Source organism: Gobio gobio (assembly GCF_949357685.1).
Source record: "Gobio gobio genome assembly, chromosome: 11".
NCBI classification, from domain to species: Eukaryota; Metazoa; Chordata; class Actinopteri; order Cypriniformes; family Gobionidae; genus Gobio; species Gobio gobio.
The window spans coordinates 6673894-6692564 of NC_137104.1; the positions used below are offsets into that span (position 1 = coordinate 6673894).

General features: G+C 38.8%; 1 protein-coding gene across 1 annotated transcript; it reads right to left on the reverse strand.

The window, feature by feature from the left end:
* Positions 1 to 201: 201 nt before the first annotated feature.
* On the reverse strand, positions 202 to 11423 carry LOC307134002 (putative methyltransferase-like protein 24; the record flags this gene model as incomplete). Its single annotated transcript, XM_079829424.1, has 5 exons — positions 202 to 3228; positions 5527 to 5749; positions 10221 to 10342; positions 10441 to 10539; positions 11151 to 11423. The coding sequence occupies 5 exons, from the start codon at positions 11421 to 11423 to the stop codon at positions 2914 to 2916; spliced, it is 1032 nt and encodes a 343-aa protein (XP_079685550.1). The 3' UTR covers positions 202 to 2913.
* Between the last annotated feature and the right edge of the window lie 7248 nt (positions 11424 to 18671).

Sequence of the window (18671 nt, forward strand, 5' to 3'; positions counted from 1 at the left end):
GAAAGCGCAACTCCACCCTGGCGGCTTGCAAACATCTGTTTTAGGGGAGGGCTAATTCCTGAACGTCGGGCCAGTCCGAACAAATCCGAAACATCAAGAGAACGCCACAAGAAGTAATAAAAGTAATGAAGCAGTTTTTTTGTGAATCACACGATTTCATGCTCACTGAAAAACAACTAAGACTCTGATATACTTTTTATTGTGTAGTTTATTTCATATTAAACAATGCACTTGAAAAATATTGCACGTAGCCCTTTTGTATAAAAGTGATTTTAAAGTGAATGTAATATATCTGTTAAAGGATTAGATTTAGTTGTGCGTAGAGTTTAATAATTGCAGTACCGCTCATAACCACTAGACGGCATTTCCTAGCATGTAAACAGAAACAAAAACACTACTTTACCTCTTTAAAATGTCATGTACAGTACCAGTCAAAAGTTTGATAACATTAAGATTTTTAAAAATGTTTCTGAGTCTCTTCTGCTCTCCAATGCTGTATTTATTTGGTCAAAAATACAGTAATATTGTGAAATATAATTACAATTTAAAATGAATGTTTTCTGTTTTAATAGGTAATGATGGTAAAGCTGAATTTTCAGCATCCTTACTCCAGTCTTTAGTGTCACACGATCCTTCAGAAATCACTCTAATATGATTATTTTCCGCTCAAGATACATTCATTAGTATTATCATCAATGCTGAAAACAGATGTGCTGCTTCATATTTTTCTTCTTTTTTTGTGAAACCATGATACACTATAATTCCAATTTTTGGGGTATTTAATATATGTGTCCCTGGACCACAAAACCAGTCATAAGGGTCAATTGAGGGTCAATGTACATCATGTGAAAGCTGAATAAATAAGATTCCCATTGATGTATGGTTTGTTAGGATAGGACAATATTTGGCTGAGATGCAACTATTTGAAAATCTGGAATCTGTAATAAAAAAAATCTAAATATTGAGAAAATTGCCTTTAAAGTTGTCCAAATGAAGTCCTTAGCAATGCATATTACTACTACTAATATTTTTTTATATATATATTTACGGTAGGATATTTACAAAATATCTTCATGGAACATGATCTTTACTTAATATCCAAATGATTTTTGGCATAAAAGAAAAATGGATGATTTTGACCCATACAATGTATTGTTGGCTATTGCCACAAATATACACGTGAGACGCATGACTGGGTTAGTGGTTCAGGGTCTGGGTCACATATATAAAAAAATACTAATATTACTACTTTCATCCAGCAAGGATGCATTAAAAATTGATTAAAAGAGACAGTAAAGACATTTATATTGTTACAAAATATTTCCATTTCAAATAAATGCTGTTCTTTTTGCCTTTCTATTCATCAAAGAATCCAGACAAAAAGGTATTACGGTTTCCACAAAAATATTAAGCATGCAAAATCAAAATAAGATTATTAATAATTGAGCACAAAATCCGCATTTTACTGATGATTTCTGAAGGATCATGTGACATTGAAGACTGGAGTAATGATGCTGAAAATTCAGCTTTGATCACAGAAATAAATTATCAAAACAGAAAACGTGTAATAATGTTTCACAATATTACTGTGTTTACTGTGTTTTTGATCAAATAAATAAAGCCTTGGTCAGCTTAAGAGACTAAGGGCCCTATCATACTCCCGGCGCAATGCAATGCCAGGCACGACACAAGTGTTTTTTGCTAGTTTCAGCCCAACGCAGTTATCATTATCACGTCCTGCGCCACGTTGTTTAAATAGCAAATGCACAAGCGCCATCTGTTCGCCCATGGGCGTGCTGGTCTGAAAACCAGGTGTGTTCAGGCGCATTGTTGGCGCATTGCTATTTTCAGGAACTGAAAACGACTGCGCCATTGAACAACAAAAACCTTCTAAAGTCAATAGCGCAGTATTTTTTGTGTTATTTAAAGGTCGTGTTAGTAATATGTGCCTATAGGCGGGAGCACAAACGCACATACACTCTGCTTATTACACACACAGGGACGTGCAGCAGCACACACACATTTTTAAATATTAAAAATAAAAGGATTCCTCTCTAGAGAAGCGTTTAGTCTTGCAAATTCCACCATGTAAATAGCGAATCCGCCATGGTGCGATTGCAATTGGCTTTTAAAGCTACACTGTGTAACTTTTTTAGTTTATTATTAGCTAAAAACACTTAGTTCTTTCAAAAATATAAGTGCTCATTAATGTATATTTACTTCTTTCAAGTAATAAAGTATTCTCGTAAGTTTATAATATGCCATTGAAAATACATACAGGTGAGGGGTTCGAATGCGGGTCGCCATGTTGCCCCTCCATCTTGAAAGTACATTAGCCAAAGAGGGACATACCCGTAAATTCAAGCTTCGCCTTTCGCGTTTTAACACTCAATGGCACCGTGTCGAATGTGGACAAGGTCGAGGTGGAAGCCATGTTAATCTTGAACTAAATTAGTTAAAACGAAATCGGAAATTGAGAGGAACAGAAACTAATATTCACTGGATGGTCATATACCTTTTCACCACTAGATGGGGGAAAATATCACACAGTGTAGCTTTAAAGGGAATGGGAGATGAGACTCTGATTGGTTTATTGCACATTACACCCAAAACAAACCCATGACTCATTAAGAGACTAGGGACATCCCTTTTGGACCATGCGCCGATCAGTTTTTTCCGTCGTTAAACTAGCAAAAGTGGATTCGGACACACTCTAAGACCACACTCTTCAGACCATGTGCTCAGATCGTTAAAATAGGGCTCTTAATATTTCCAAACTTATTTCCGGTACTATTTGTATGTCAACTTCATTAAACAACCCTGCTTTAGTTTAAAGTACACATATAAACACATATGTCATCCTCTTTCATATGGATTGAGTTCTGCTCCTGTGTCTAGAGATTTTGCAGTTGGTTATCTGAGCTGCTCCCTTGTCCTCATCCAGCTGAGTGTGTATGAGCTGTGTGAGTTGGCCAGTTTGTGTCTCAGCACGATGTGTCCCGGGCCGTGTGTGGAATGCACGAGTCGGAGTCCTGAGATGCGGAGGGCTGTCAGTACGCTGTACCAGAAACGCACCACCTCCTCTTCCGCTCCACCCACCTCAAACCCCGCCCACTGCAGATGAATGGTCAGAATGAGCTGATTGATCCTCCTGAGGGTTCCATCCTTAATCCAGCTTTCTAAAATGCGCCATTCAGCGCTCTCCAAATCCATGCGCAGGACATCCACCTACACAAACAGACACTAAATGAATGTGACATTTTGGGACCAAGCAGATGGCACTTCAGAAATATTGTATTTGTATGAAATCTGTTCTTTTAAAAATGAGCAAAAATGTTGCAACTCTTAATATGAGTCTGACTGTTGCTTGTCTTAAAGGGATAGCTCACCCAAAAATGAAAATTACCCCATGATTCACTCACCCTCAAGCCATCATAGCTGTTTATGACATTTTTATTATTTTAGACAAATACAATCAGAGTTATATTAAAATATGTCCCGGCTAATCCAAGCTTTATAATGGCAGCCCAAAATTTGAAGCCCAAAAAAGTGCATCCATCCATTATAAAAGTGCTCCACACGGTTACCAATAATAAAAGCCTTCTGAAGCGAAGCGACGCGTTTGTGTAAGAAAAATATCCACATTTAACACACAGAGGTGTAAAGAGTACCTGAAAACCACACTTGAGTAAATGTGCAGATTCCTTACAGAGAAAATGACTCCATTACAAGTTACAAGTCACCAATTCCAATACGACTTGAGTAAAAGTCTTTGAGTATCTGATTTTAACAGCACTTGAGTATTTTGAATGTAGGCTCAAAGATGCTCTAGTGCTCAACACCTAAGAGACGTGCCAGTGAAAGTAAGAAACTATTGATTTGTAAGATTAGAAATCATGTTTATTTTCTAAAATCTAAATAAAACTGACCACCTCAATATTCCAATAAATCAAGGTCGATACTAAAGTACAGTAACTAATTACATTTACTCAAATACTTTACACCATTGGTTATAAAATACACTCCAAAAATGCTGGGTTAAACAAAACAACCGAAGTTAGGTTGAAAATGGACAAATCCAGCAATTGAGTTGTTTTAAGCAAACATTTAACCCAACCGCTGGGTTAAAACAACCCATTCACTCGGTTAAAACAACCCAAATGCTGGGTTTGTCCATTTTTAACCCAACTGTAAGTGTAACTTCCGCCAGACCGCTTTCTGTGTTTAAAAAAAGCGCAATAGTCGCGATGTCGGACGTAGCGTAAGCATTTTGAACTGAGAGAGCCGTTACACTGTCTTCAGTTAAATACAGAAGACGCTCTGGCGGAAGCTAGATATGTTAAATATGGATATTTTTCTTACACAAACGCATGGCTTTGCTTCAGAAGGCTTTTATTAACCCCCAGAGCCGTGTGGAGTACTTTTATAATGGATGGATGCACTTTTTTGGATTTCAAATTTTGGGCTACCATTATAAAGCTTGGATTAGCCAGGACATTTTAACTGTCACCCCCCCTTTTTGAGAATAGTCATGAAAATGCACTATCCAAACTTAAAGGGCTGTAATTCAAGAATGCTTTGGAATATAGACTTAAGCTTGGTCTTGTTTTAAAGAAGACACTCACCAGATTATTGCTGAAGTGCACTAAAAATTTAAGCATTTCTAAATATGGAAGTATGAAAAAGTTATGGAAGTTTAATTTTACTGTAAATGAAAAATACTGTAATAAATATGTATATTTTATATAAAATATATATTTTACAAAAAATGTTTTACTCTAAAATTACTATAAAATCAAAGCCATATGTCTAACCAAGTTGTGTTCCAAATTTTAAGTTGATATCACAAAAATTCCCCATGAGATTTTGTTCAGGCGCTGAACCAAAAATAGCTACCGGGTGTCATCCACATTCCATTGATTTTTAATTTTTTGTTTCCTGTAAATTTCTGTCCAAATATCACTTTGTAATATCACATTGTGAACCATCACCAAATATGGAACCTTGAGACTCCTTTCCGACGATATGTGTTTTGTCAATATTTTGATTATAAAGTAGTTAAAATACATTATAAATGCAGTCCATTTACCATTTGTAATACGAAACATGACGCCGCCCACTAGGGGAGGAGCCGCTAGAAGAATTTAGAGTACCGTTTCCATGGCAACACAACGTCTGATTTCAAAACGGTTTTCACAGGACGAATTTTGAGTTCGTAAGCTTTCGAATTATACCCTTATTTATGATAATTACTAAAATATATGATACGAAAAAAGCCGATCAAAAAAAGAGTGCCAGGCCAGCGGGACGGTGACAGTTAAGGGGTTAATATAACTCCAATTGTATTTGTCTGAAATAATAATGTCATATAGACTTGGCTTGAAGGTGAGTAAATCATGGGGTTATTTGCATTTTTGGATGAACTAACACTTTAAGTACATAATGGCAGAACTTTAGTGTGATGCACTTCTGGACGGTGAGTGTGAAATGTTGTAGAATCAGAAGTCTGACTGAGTGTGTGAGTACCGTGGTGTGGCCCAGGGAGTCCATGATGTCCATCAGTCTGCGCTGTACATTACCCACAAGGCTTGCATGTGAGTGACTGCGTGGGTTTCTCCAGTCTAACCAAGCCCGATGATTCTTAATATATGCAGGCTCTCGACCCCCTCGACCGCTGGGGTCAAAGCGATGAACCTCACACCTCGCGTACAACATTGTGTCTAAAAATGCAGCATCCTTCCCATCCAGACTATAAAGATAAAGACAAAAGATTCTTCTCATTTGGAACAGCTTGAAACATCCAAATGAACAGTCCAACCAATTACTGTTTCCCTGCATCAGTCGTGACATGTCGAGAGCTACAGAATCTGGGGCAACCTTCAGCTTAGTTTTCCCCCAGAGTATTTTATACAACAAATCCCACCCTACATTCTTTGAAATTAACAAGTTTGGTCTTAAATGTGCTGACTGTTTTAACCCTCTGGCAATCTTCGGTCAGAAATGACCCCCCAAAAAATTTACGTTTTGAAATTTTAAATGTTTTTACTTCATGGGATGACACTTGGTGACTCTTGTCGCATTAGCTATGTGAACACACAAGAAAATCATGGACATGATTAAAGGGTCAAAAAAAAGGTCACACTTGGCTCCTTCGCAGTCAAAAATGACAGACATAGGAAACTAATGGGAAAACAAACTATTTTGGTGGTACAAACTACAAATCAACCCCTGTGCAGAAAAAGGGGCACTCTAAAATATCAAGAGTGCAAAACAGACACACACGCACCTATATATGAACTAGCGTGACTATAACACAGAGCAAGATTTTGCAAATGTGTGAAATAAAATGAATAAATCAGCCTTAATGCGGTAAAGAAAAGAACAGCAAGTAAGAGGTTACACAACAGACACACACACACTCACGTACACACACAACACACTATTATACACACAAATTAACTGGTGTGGCTGTAACAATATGGTCAAATTGAGCCAAAAACCTCAAATAAGAGGTGGAATTTAAGTCAGACAGATTGATTAAGCTGTGATAAAGCATGCCTGTTCCTTTTTATTGAATTTTGATGTTATATGTAACAAAATGTCCTCATCTGTGTTCAGGTTTGACCGTAGTAAAATTAATGCAAAAACTGACACTTAAAATCAACATTTCAAACAAACCAAAATCTAAACCTTGACAAAAAGTAGTCTTTGAGAATGTCTAAATCCATAACTTAATAAAAATAAGTATTTATGTCTAAAAACCATTAGAGAATTCATAAGTCACTTTAGATAGTACTATAGAGGCATCTAGTGGTCACACTATGGCATTGCTTAAGTTTTTCTCTTTTTTTTACTTCCACCAGATGGCACTTATCTACCTTCGAAAATTTTATTTTAATTGCCTTCTCTATTTTAACATAGAAAACTGCTTTAATTGAAAAATAATTAAAATATATATTAGAAAAAAATTGTCTTGTTTTCAATGGGGAAATTTTTTATTGCATAGTATCATAAAATGCCCTTAAAATTGTAAATAATATGTAAACTTACATTGGTTTTCCTAGGGGGGGTAGTTACATTTTAAGGCTTCTGTCCCTTTTGACTGCGAAGGAGCCAAGTGTGACCCCTAAATGAAGAGGGCCAGTGGGTTGAAGAAGTCCAAACAGAAGACACTGTTCGATCAGGTGCTACCTTATCTATGAACATTTTTGTCAGGATTCAGGCCCCATGATAGGACAGGAGACTGCACTCGTTAAAATTACAAATGGCTTACTTTTAGATTCTGACCAAGGCTGCATCTCAATACTAGTTTTACTTGATCTTAGTGCTGCGTTCGACACTAGATCCTGACATACGTTGCGTTTCCACTGCAGGAAATTTATCCAGGATCTAGGGACTTTGGGGTGGCACTTCTGACAGCAACAGGTCTAGAGGGGAAAAAGGTCCTGGGACAAATTGTTCCGGGTAATTTTGGTGGAAATGTGGCTTTACACGTCCCTATCTAGCAGTTACTACTTTGTTTATTTAAATATGTATTTTTTCATTTTTTTCTTTTTCATTTCATTTTTATTAGATTAACTATTTCATTTGGATGCACGTCACAATATGGAAGAAACGACCTGTCAGTAACTTAAACTACGCCAGATGGTCTACAGACCTCACTCACTGGAAGTGATCGCGCGCTCAAGGCTGTTGGACATAGTGGTGTATTAGAGGTAAAAAATTATATACTGTTCGTTTTCTCCCACAAACCGATCGTTTCGTGTCTTAAAGGGATAGTTCACCCATAAATGATAATTTGACATTTATCTGCTTACCCCAAGGGCATCCAAGATATAGGTGACTTTGTTTCTTCAGTAGAACACAAATTAAGATTTTTAACTCCAACTGTTGCAGTCTGTCAGTCGTATAATGCATGTGAATGGGGTCAAATTCTATGAGAGTAAAAAAAAACATGCACAGACGACTTCAAATTAAACCCTGCGGCTCGTGACGACACATTAGCCACGTTTACATGCGCACTTTTTTGTCATTCCGATTAAAATCATTCCGATTGAAAGATTCGGTGGACTGTTTACATGAGACGTTATCTAAACCGATCTGGTGTTTACATGTGCTGACTTTCAGTAGGAATCCTTTTTTGACATGCGCGCACAGTTTGTCTGCCGCATCAGATTCGTAACGTATCGTGGATCAATAGTTCTGTGTTGGTAATTTTTATATTTATTTATTTTTCTGTGAGCGGACATGCAGTTTATGTCCTATACAATGGCTATTTCAACAGCTGTGAATGATGAATGCGGAATCAAAAATGAATTCAATTAATTTATTTTGAAAAACACAAAATTAACAATAAAATGCACTCAAATTATTAATAAAAACATAGGATATACGGTGAAACATGAATGAAGCATTCAAGACGTGCTCAGCATCATTACTAGTAGTGCTAAACATATATATTTCAGATGATTAAGGAAAGATACCATAATCACAAAGGTATAAATATTAACAAAAGTAATTAAAGTAGATTGTGGGTAATGTTACTTAACCAATTTGAAGCAGTTGTTGAATTTTTTTTAACTAACTTAACTAACGAGAAACAGAGAGCAGCTTGAATGTTCCCCGTTGAAATGGCAGCTCTCAACGGCCACCAGGACTTGTACAGTTTTAATAAAAGCTATTTATTATTTGTCGTAAAGTGTAAGAATCACCTCAGAAAAATAAATTATTCTGTCAGGCGCAGTTAAAGCCTATAGGACAAACGCTGTCAAGATGACATGGTGTAGCCAGGCTATGTCTGTGTCATTATTCAAACATCATGTTCATAACATGTCACGAAATAAAAAGTTTAATACCTCAGAAAAATGAACTTTCCTCTCTTGTCAACATTAGCCTGGTGTGAGCGCGGCGCGCGCTCTTCAGTTGTGGAGGCGCGAGCGCTGTATATCACGTCACAGAAAGACGTGCACTCAAAGTAATCGGATCAGATCGTTTACAAGGTGGAATTTTTAGTTTGATCGGTTCATGAAAAGGTTTATACCACCCCTCTCAAACCGATTACAATTTCATTCGGTTTGGCCATTTTTATTCCGATTGAGGTGTTTATATGGAGTATTTTTATTCGGATTAGACTTTTAAACCGATTACAGTGCTCCATGTAAACGCACCTATTGATGTCTTAAGACACGAAACAATCGGTTTGCGAAAAACCGAACAGTATATATATAATTTTATACCTCATTTTTTACCTATCACTTCCGGTAAGGGAGGTCAATGTACATGATATGGCGTAGAGATACGCACGAGAGATCACTTCCGCCGCTTGTATCCCATTGAGATACGCCGTATCGTGCACATTTGACCTCACTCGCTGGAAGTGATGGCGCGTTCAAGACTGGTGGACATAGTGTTGTATTTAAGGTAAAAAATATATATATAAATACTGTTCGGTTTCTCGCACAAACCGATCGTTTCGTGTCTTAAGACATCAATGTGTCGTCACGAGCCGCAGGGTTTAATTTGGATTTGTCTGTGCATGTTTTTTTTACTCTCATAGAGTTTGACCCCATTCACATGCATTATACGACTGACAGACTGCAACAGTTGGAGTTAAAAATCTTAATTTGTGTTCTACTGAAGAAACAAAGTCACCTATATCTTGGATGCCCAGGGGGTAAGCAAATAAACATTAAAAAAATTATATTTTTAGGTGAACCATCCCTTTAACTCTTTTCCCGCCAGTGTATCTGATCATTTTCACAAACTTTTCATAGCCACCAGAATATTTTATTGCATGAATATCTGAACATGCAATATATATATATATATATAAAAAAGAACAAAAAAATAGCTTAATGAATTTTTTTTTCTCAACACTTGTCATAAAAAAGCTATATTTTGATCGGATTCAAAGCTGGAGTAGATCAACACCCCCAAAGCTTCACAGTCCTATAGCTCGTCCTGGGTCAACATTTCATTCAGTAACATTAGGCAGTTTTGATTTATTTATATGCTGTTAAATGTTGATGATCACATATGCATCTTACATATGATATCGCTTGTTTCTGCTTCTGTGTTTTGAATCAGAGATCTGTACTCTTTCAGAAGAGGCGTAATAGGGCCCCCTACCGTATAACAGTGAAAACACAGAAAGCTGGAAAATTCCATCAATGGCGGGGAAAGAGTTAATCTGTTTTAACTTAATATACGTATATGTTTACCTGAACGAGTAGGCCACACAACCCCTTTTGCCCCTCCAGTGGTTGATGCACAAATCATCGGATTGACCAGGAGAGCGTTCAGATTGATTCCCATCTGAATCCTGCACCACAGAGCAGTTCACCTGCAGAGTACAGATACCTTGCTAGTCCATTTTTATAATATGCAACTGCATATTGTTATTTAAGACAGGAATGATTGAGCATTAGTACGTTTGTGTACCTCTGTTGTGGTGATGAATTGGGTAAAACGCAGCAGCTCTGCGAAAAACGAGGGTTGTTCTGATGCCCATTGCTGCAGTATCAGCTCTCTAGCTGAGGCCTGTAAACACACAAACACAAATATCTCTCTCTCTCTCTCTCTTCTTGGCCAAATTTCAAATGCACATACAGAAACTTGAAAACAGGGATGCAGCGGAGGAGGGTCAGGCATCCGATAGCCACTGAGTGAGCATGTGCAGCGCTTCAGGCAGGAGAAGTTGCAGCTTGTTTGGGGTCACAGAATGTGCCCTTTTGAAACCAGAGGTTGAACAAAAGAAATAGAGAGAACTTTTTTTAAACATGATGGGCTGTTGGAAATTGAGCCTCTCCCAAAACATACAACAACCCTGTTTAGTAACCATGGAGACTCTAGACTAGTGGAAGAGGGGATATGACTCACTGAGGAACTCACTGTTGTGGGGGCGGACAGTGAGACAAACAGAGAAAGGGAGAGTGAGAGACTATTTTTCTGAACATTTTTTCCATGTTAAAGAGTCTAGGAGGGATCCCCGTGTATTTTGCCAAGTCACACATATGTTTTCCAATCCCTCTAGACAAAGAAAATGCTCATTTACTAGGACAATTCATGTTCTTTTGACTTGCATATGAGGCCCATCCCCCTAAAGCTGGGAGATAAAAAGTTACCTGTATTGCTGGTGAATATGAGATTACCTGAGGTAGCTCGTTTTCGTCTTCATATCCTGTCAGACTTGAATCCTCGTCAGTCCAGAGACCCAAATCCCGCTCGTTTTTTCTAACCTCGGATGCCAGGTCATTCTTCTCTATGCTTATGACGAGAAAAGCAGGCTCGTCCCCGCTTGTGTTGCTGTACGCGCGCGGCACCGTTAAACTAACCAGTAGTTGGACGAGCAGTAGCACCGACAGACCTATGACAAACATACGGTGGGAAATGCCTCTTAGTCCGCTAAAGTTACAAGCGGCCATACTTTCCCTATTTGAGCTTGGAGTGACCCGTAGGAGCGCAGACACCAGAAATGAAGAGCCGGCGCCACGGTGACTCTGGCTTGAGGGCAATGGGATCGAAACTCACTGCTGGACACCAGGGCGCGTGAGTCAGGTTTTTGCCCACACCAGTTTCCCAAGGGAAAAACAGGTTAATAGACATACTAAATAATACAATATTTACATACTTAATAATAAAACAAAGCAAACCAGGTCGGTTTGTGTGAGGCTGAGGGATGGAAATGGAAACAGTACAGATGATAGAATCCAGTGGAGCTAACCATACACAGTCACGCGCGCGCACCACCCCCGCGCGCGAACCCATTTCACTACTATGTAGTAAAGCAGCGCGTAATGAGTAGGATGCCCAAATAGCCACAATTCATCAGTAGGTGAGTAATACCCCCATGATGACGTAGTCTACTGCATCTATACTGTAAAAAATGACATGATCAATATGACCACATATGTTTACATTAGCTGAGCAGTTTCAGCTTTTAAACGTGCCCCTATTATGCTATTTTAAAGGTATTTTTGGAGGTCCTATACAATAGGTTTACAATCATCTAAGGTCAAAAAAACGCTTTCATAATATACTTGCACATTACTCAATTTTTCAATGATTCTCAAACGACTGGTCGGATGAATCAGTCTCTCTTATTGAGCGTAAAATTCGCTTCTATCCCGTAGTTGGATGCGTGAACATTTTGAATCCGCGTATAAAGCGAGCGTTTGAAGTGAAATAGCTCTGTATGACTGCTGACTGTCAATATCAGTCGTTCCTCCATGTTGAATGAGTGACTCTGGACAGGCCTGCCCCAGTTTGTCACTTCACCATGTGACAGCAGCAAGCAGGCTCCTGATTGGTTAACGCGGCGCGACGCCAAAGTCCAGATTTTTTAAATCAGGCGTCAGACGCGAATTCGCTTCAAACGCGTGAATGCAGAAAAAGCACCAAATAAAATCACCTGCGCGTAACGCACAAGACACTCAATTAGCCTCTTTCGCGCGAACTGGACTCACGAATGAGGCGAAATTGCGTCCATCGTGCCGCACTAAACGCGTCCATCACACCGCAGGACCTCCAACGCGTTTTTACATTGACTTAACATGGAATCACTCGCTCCAGGCGCTCAATTCGCCCTCGCCTTCATGAGCTATCGTAAATTTCCTACTTGCCACTTCTCAAGTCGTGATTACAAGCTCATTCCATTCAAATTTTGACTTGAGAGGGCGTTCATGTCCATTTTTTTATCTAGGAAACTATTTATGATAATTCAATAGCATGTAAAGGCTGCATAAATCCCTCCTTTCCGCGAGCCTACTCTGCTCTGATTGGCCAGACGGCCCAGTCTGTTGTGATTGGTCAACCGCTTACAGCGCTAGTCGGAAGCTAGACACTAATTAGCATAACTAAACTTCAGCTCCGGAGGCTTCCTCAGTCCTCAGCGATTGTACACACTGTAATTACATAGATTAGGCATCATTTGCGGGTGGGACGGGTGGGCCATGTCCCCACCACTTTTTGCCAGGGTTGATATCGTCCCCACCACTATTTGAAACACCTTGCTGCATGGATGAATCTAATACAAACAAAACATCTCCAGTTAACTAGCAGAGCATAATTTCGTTCATTTGTTAAAGCTGCAGTCCATAACTTTTTTGGGTTAAAAATGATCCAAAATACATTTTTGAGCAAGTACATAACCAGCTAGTGTTCAATACTATCTGCTTACCTTAGCTCGATTTACAACGGTAAGCTTGTTTATAATGCTGGCGCTCGTTGCCGCTGTTATCAGTAATGCTGATTTCTCGTGTGGCTCGCTTCACATGGACAAGCGCTTTAATCTATCGCTTAACGCCATTGCGGAGACTTTCTATTTGTTCCTGTGAAATCACAAAACAAAATGCACAAAAGCTGTCCCTGCTCTTGATATATAACCTCTGATGATATTGGGTTTCGATGAGAGAGAAAAAATATGAGGACAGATTAAAACCGAGAACCACAAAATACCATTAGGGAACTAGACCATTAGACAACTAGACCATTAGACCATTAGGAATTGCAAGCAATTAAAGTTTGCGAATCTATGCATTTATACAGATAAACAAAAAATCTTGGCACTAACAAAATATTCTGTTTAGATGCGAGAATTAAACAGTTCTATATCGATAAATTAAACTATTGAAATTGATTTCTGGACATCTTAATATGATTTTTTTTCTGCAAATTTTCAGATATAAACCATACACACACCTGTCCCACCCACCTTTTTAAAACAAAGTGACGCCACTGAAAGACAGTAACAATGATGTCGATTTTGCCATATCAATTCAAGCGTGAGTCCAGTGATGAAACATTGGAAGTACTTTGTTTACATTCACAGACAGCTATATTACACACTGCATGAAAGGGAATATTCAAAAAACAATAATAAGGGCACTTTAAGTAATACAAGATTCAACACATTTTTTTTAAGTCCATTTATTGTTGAAATGAGTTAAAATTGAAGGCAGCAACTTTTTCCCCTTCTTTTTTATACAGTGTACTGGGATTCTGAAGTGTGCAGCCAGTGGACACTTCCCACTATTATTGAGTGGCAGAAAATAGAATTCAGTAGAAATTTTGATGTGGCTCATCTTTATAAACCTTACCTTTCAGTCTAACAATTAGGCTATCACTATCAGGAATAGAAGCCGTCGGCAGATCAAGTCTGTTATTTCTGGAAAATTGGCCTGCTGGTGGTTTGCGGTTTTCCACTTTACAAACAAAAGGTCCATTTGTGGAAGAGATGGTGTTTTTATACAACAGAAAACACAAACAAATCATTAAAACTGACTTGTTTGTCAGGAGTATCTTGTACATCGCTTTCCCCATTAAAAACTTTCCCTTACTGCTTTTGCTTGTTCCTTAATAATCAATTAATGTTTCTTAATGAACTATTACAATTTGGCCTACGTGCTGACAGCTACATCAGGGCATCAGGAGTTTGTTTTTAAGGGTCTCCTAACATTGTTCATGCATGACAATCTCAGTGGTGATTGCAAAGTCCTAATAAACCTTAAATCAAATTGCAAGCTTTTAGTTTAAAGTATCAGGGTGTTTTTTTTTTAAAGGGACACTGTTGTATTTTTACATTTCTTTCTGTTTGTGACCTCTGAACAATTGTAACGTATTATCATTAGGTCACAAATAAGGGGAGAATAGTTGCAACAACAAAAAAAACCTTAAAGTAAAGCACTGGTTACAGAAGGTGCATATTAATTTCACTTAAAGGGTAAATGCATATCTGATATTGGCAATGTTTTATGAGGACATTGGCTCGATTGCATGTTAGAATGATAAGCAGCCAACATTACGTTTTTTTAAGTTTAAACTTTTTTTGTACTTTATATAAATGCAAATGAACAACAATATATAATAAATTGTCAAACAGATGCATGTTATATTATATTTTCCAGGTGATATTTTCCAAAGAGCATTTTTGTTGCATATGCATATATATTGAAACATATTATATGCGATAACCAAGAAACAGGAGTGGCAACAACTCAACTCAAATAGAGAACACACAGAATGGGGTAGTGAACAGATTAAAGACACAATATGTATTTTTTCGCCGCTAGAGGTCGCCGATTCAAAACAAAGGCGTGCTTGATGATTGGTGGAGCTTTAATTCTGCCGCAGTCGAGCACTTCCGCTTCTGTGGGGGAACGCAGTGCTGTTTATCATATTAGATATACACTCACCTAAAGGATTATTAGGAACACCTGTTCAATTTCTCATTAATGCAATTATCTAATCAACCAATCACATGGCAGTTGCTTCAATGCATTTAGGGGTGTGGTCCTGGTCAAGACAATCTCCTGAACTCCAAACTGAATGTCAGAATGGGGAAGAAAGGGGATTTAAGCAAGTTTGAGCGTGGCATGGTTGTTGGTGCCAGACGGGCCGGTCTGAGTATTTCACAATCTGCTCAGTTATTGGGATTTTCACGCACAACCATTTCTAGGGTTTACAAAGAATGGTGTGAAAAGGGAAAAACATCCAGTATGAGGCAGTCCTGTGGGCAAAAATGCCTTGTTGATGCTAGAGGTCAGAGGAGAATGGGCCGACTGATTCAAGCTGATAGAAGAGCAACTTTGACTGAAATAACCACTCGTTACAACCGAGGTTTGCAGCAAAGCATTTGTGAAGCCACAACACACACAACCTTGAGGCGGATGGGCTACAACAGCAGAAGACCCCACCGGGTACCACTCATCTCCACTACAAATAGGAAAAAGAGGCTACAATTTGCACAAGCTCACCTAAATTGGACAGTTGAAGACTGGAAAAATGTTGCCTGGTCTGATGAGTCTCGATTTCTGTTGAGACATTCAGATGGTAGAGTCAGAATTTGGCGTTACAGAATGAGAACATGGATCCATCATGCCTTGTTACCACTGTGCAGGCTGGTGGTGGTGGTGTAATGGTGTGGGGGATGTTTTCTTGGCACACTTTAGGCCCCTTAGTGCCAATTGGGCATCGTTTAAATGCCACGGCCTACCTGAGCATTGTTTCTGACCATGTCCATCCCTTAATGACCACCATGTCCCCATCCTCTGATGGCTACTTCCAGCAGGATAATGCACCATGTCACAAAGCTCCAATCATTTCAAATTGGTTTCTTGAACATGACAATGAGTTCACTGTACTAAAATGGCCCCCACAGTCACCAGATCTCAACCCAATAGAGCATCTTTGGGATGTGGTGGAACGGGAGCTTCGTGCCCTGGATGTGCATCCCACAAATCTCCATCAACTGCAAGATGCTATCCTATCAATATGGGCCAACATTTCTAAAGAATGCTTTCAGCACCTTGTTGAATCAATGCCACGTAGAAATAAGGCAGTTCAGAAGGCGAAAGGGAGTCAAACACAGTATTAGTATGGTGTTCCTAATAGTCCTTTAGGTGAGTGTATTGTTTGAGTGTGTTGAAAGTTATGTTATAATGCTGTGCGTTCACTCGGTGGCGACTTTAGCCCTGTTTCCACCAAAATTACCCTGAACAATTTGTACCAGGGAACTTTTTTTACAGGAACTTTTTCCCCCCAGTCCTGCTACTGACTGCATTTCCACTGCGGTCTAAAGTACCGTGAAGATTAGGCAAATTAGTCCAGAGACATGGGACTGCGCGCGACTGTTCCTCCCAGTCAGGGACGGACAGTAATAATTTTTGTGCACTGTCTGCAACAATAACAAGTATGGAGGAGATGCAAGCAGCGCTGCTAGTGCTGGTTATGTATTGGTTTATTAAAGCTGTAATTAACAAAACGTTGGAAAAGAGACGAGCACTGATACTAAAGCGTATTCTGAAAGACAACGTATGTTATTATCAGCTATTAGGGACATTAACCATGAGATGGCTGAGACGAACGCGCCCCATCGGACAGAAAGAGCAAGACTGATATTTACTGAACGCAGAACGAACCTCGCAAAAGACTTTTAAAAATGCCGGTTGAAATAAAATACTGCGTGAGCTCAACCAATCAGCATGTTCAGCGCCCAAGTCCCACCCCAGAAAGTTCCTGAACTTTGAAAAAGTACTACCTCGCGAGCAGGGCCGTTTGGAGGGGGAAATATTTACCCGGAACTTAGACCCCGGTTCCTGCGGTCGAAACACACCGAGTACCCAGTTCCTAGTTCCTGGGGAAAGTTCCTGCGGTGGAAACGCGGCTGATGAGACACTTGGTACTCAAGGTAAATCAAGAAAACGAGATTTAAAAAATAAGACTAACTGTGAGCAATATAACAATGATTCGTTTTCTGTCGATGAATGTCTCCAAACAGTTGCTCACCTGTCTCATAAAACACATCATATATTAAAGCTTCTTTGGTGTTTCCATGGTTTCTACAAAATAAAATGCACGGAAATCGCGGGTATTAGGGCTGGGTATTGACACAAATTTCACAATTAGATTTGATTTCGATTCACAAGCTTGCAATTCGATTCAATTTCGGTCTTGGGATTAAGAATCGATATCGGTTCATAAAAATGAGAATTGATTAAATTCGAGAAATTCATATTTTTTACCCAGCCATAGCAGGTATGATGTGATTGATAGGCGACGCAGGACACGATCCGTGTCCTGGTTAAAAGTGCTGATATCTCTGGATTTTTGGAAAACATTTGGGATAATGCAAGTACACAAGTCAACAAAATATATAACTTTGTTCTAGTGGGTTTTGGATATTTAATCAAAAAATCGTACATATTGTGCCTTTAAGTCTCTTTCTGTCTATGTGCTAGATGCTCTTTCAGCATCCATGTAGGCCTAAAATATTATACTAGACCAGGGGTTTTCAAACTTAATGGTGCCAAGGACCCCCAAATATGATGAACCTTTTATGAGGGACCCCCTTCCTAAAATCCATCTATATGTTTGTATGTATGAAAAAACATTTAAACTGTAAGATAAGTAGTAAGTGTCACATAACATATTGTTTCCAAACTTAAATCGGCTATGCTTAATGTTGGATGTATAAACCTGAAGAAGAACATTTTCAATGAAAAGGATTTGTATAAGCAAATTTCACAATAAATGTATGTAAGCAGATAAAGGGGACTATAGTGAGAAAAACTCACTAGAAAGATACAAAGCAAACATATACTACAATTCTGGAAAATATGTATATGGCAAGAAAGAAGAGAAACATTTAGAAATGAAACCGTTAGAATATTCGGTAGACTTTATCTATTATTTATCTTTATCTATTAGAACCTTCTGGAGGACCCCAGTTTGAAAACCCCTGTACTAGACGATAAGCCAAACATTTGTCTTTAGATGCTCAAGTCCCTTGGGTTGATCTGTTGGAGATAGTTGACATAATTGTTCAATATTTTCACATTCTCAACACAGTGGGGCAGTGCAAGGATGAGAAATTACAGTTTATGTTTCACGCCACCCTCCCCCAAACACACACACACGCACACACACACACATACAAACTGATCAATGAAAATTGTACACTATTCTCATGGCCTCCTCAGATTACTGACTTTCCATATAATTCATAATTCCCATAGAATCCTTCCTCGTTTCTCTGAAATCTGTGTTCATGTCCTCATCTGAACTCATCTGAGCTGCTATTAGAATGTCTGTCGACAAAAGCACAATTGCCTCGTTCCAAATGCCTGAGTAGTGCTGCACGACCGGAATGCAAAAGAGGCACCAAAACCACTCAC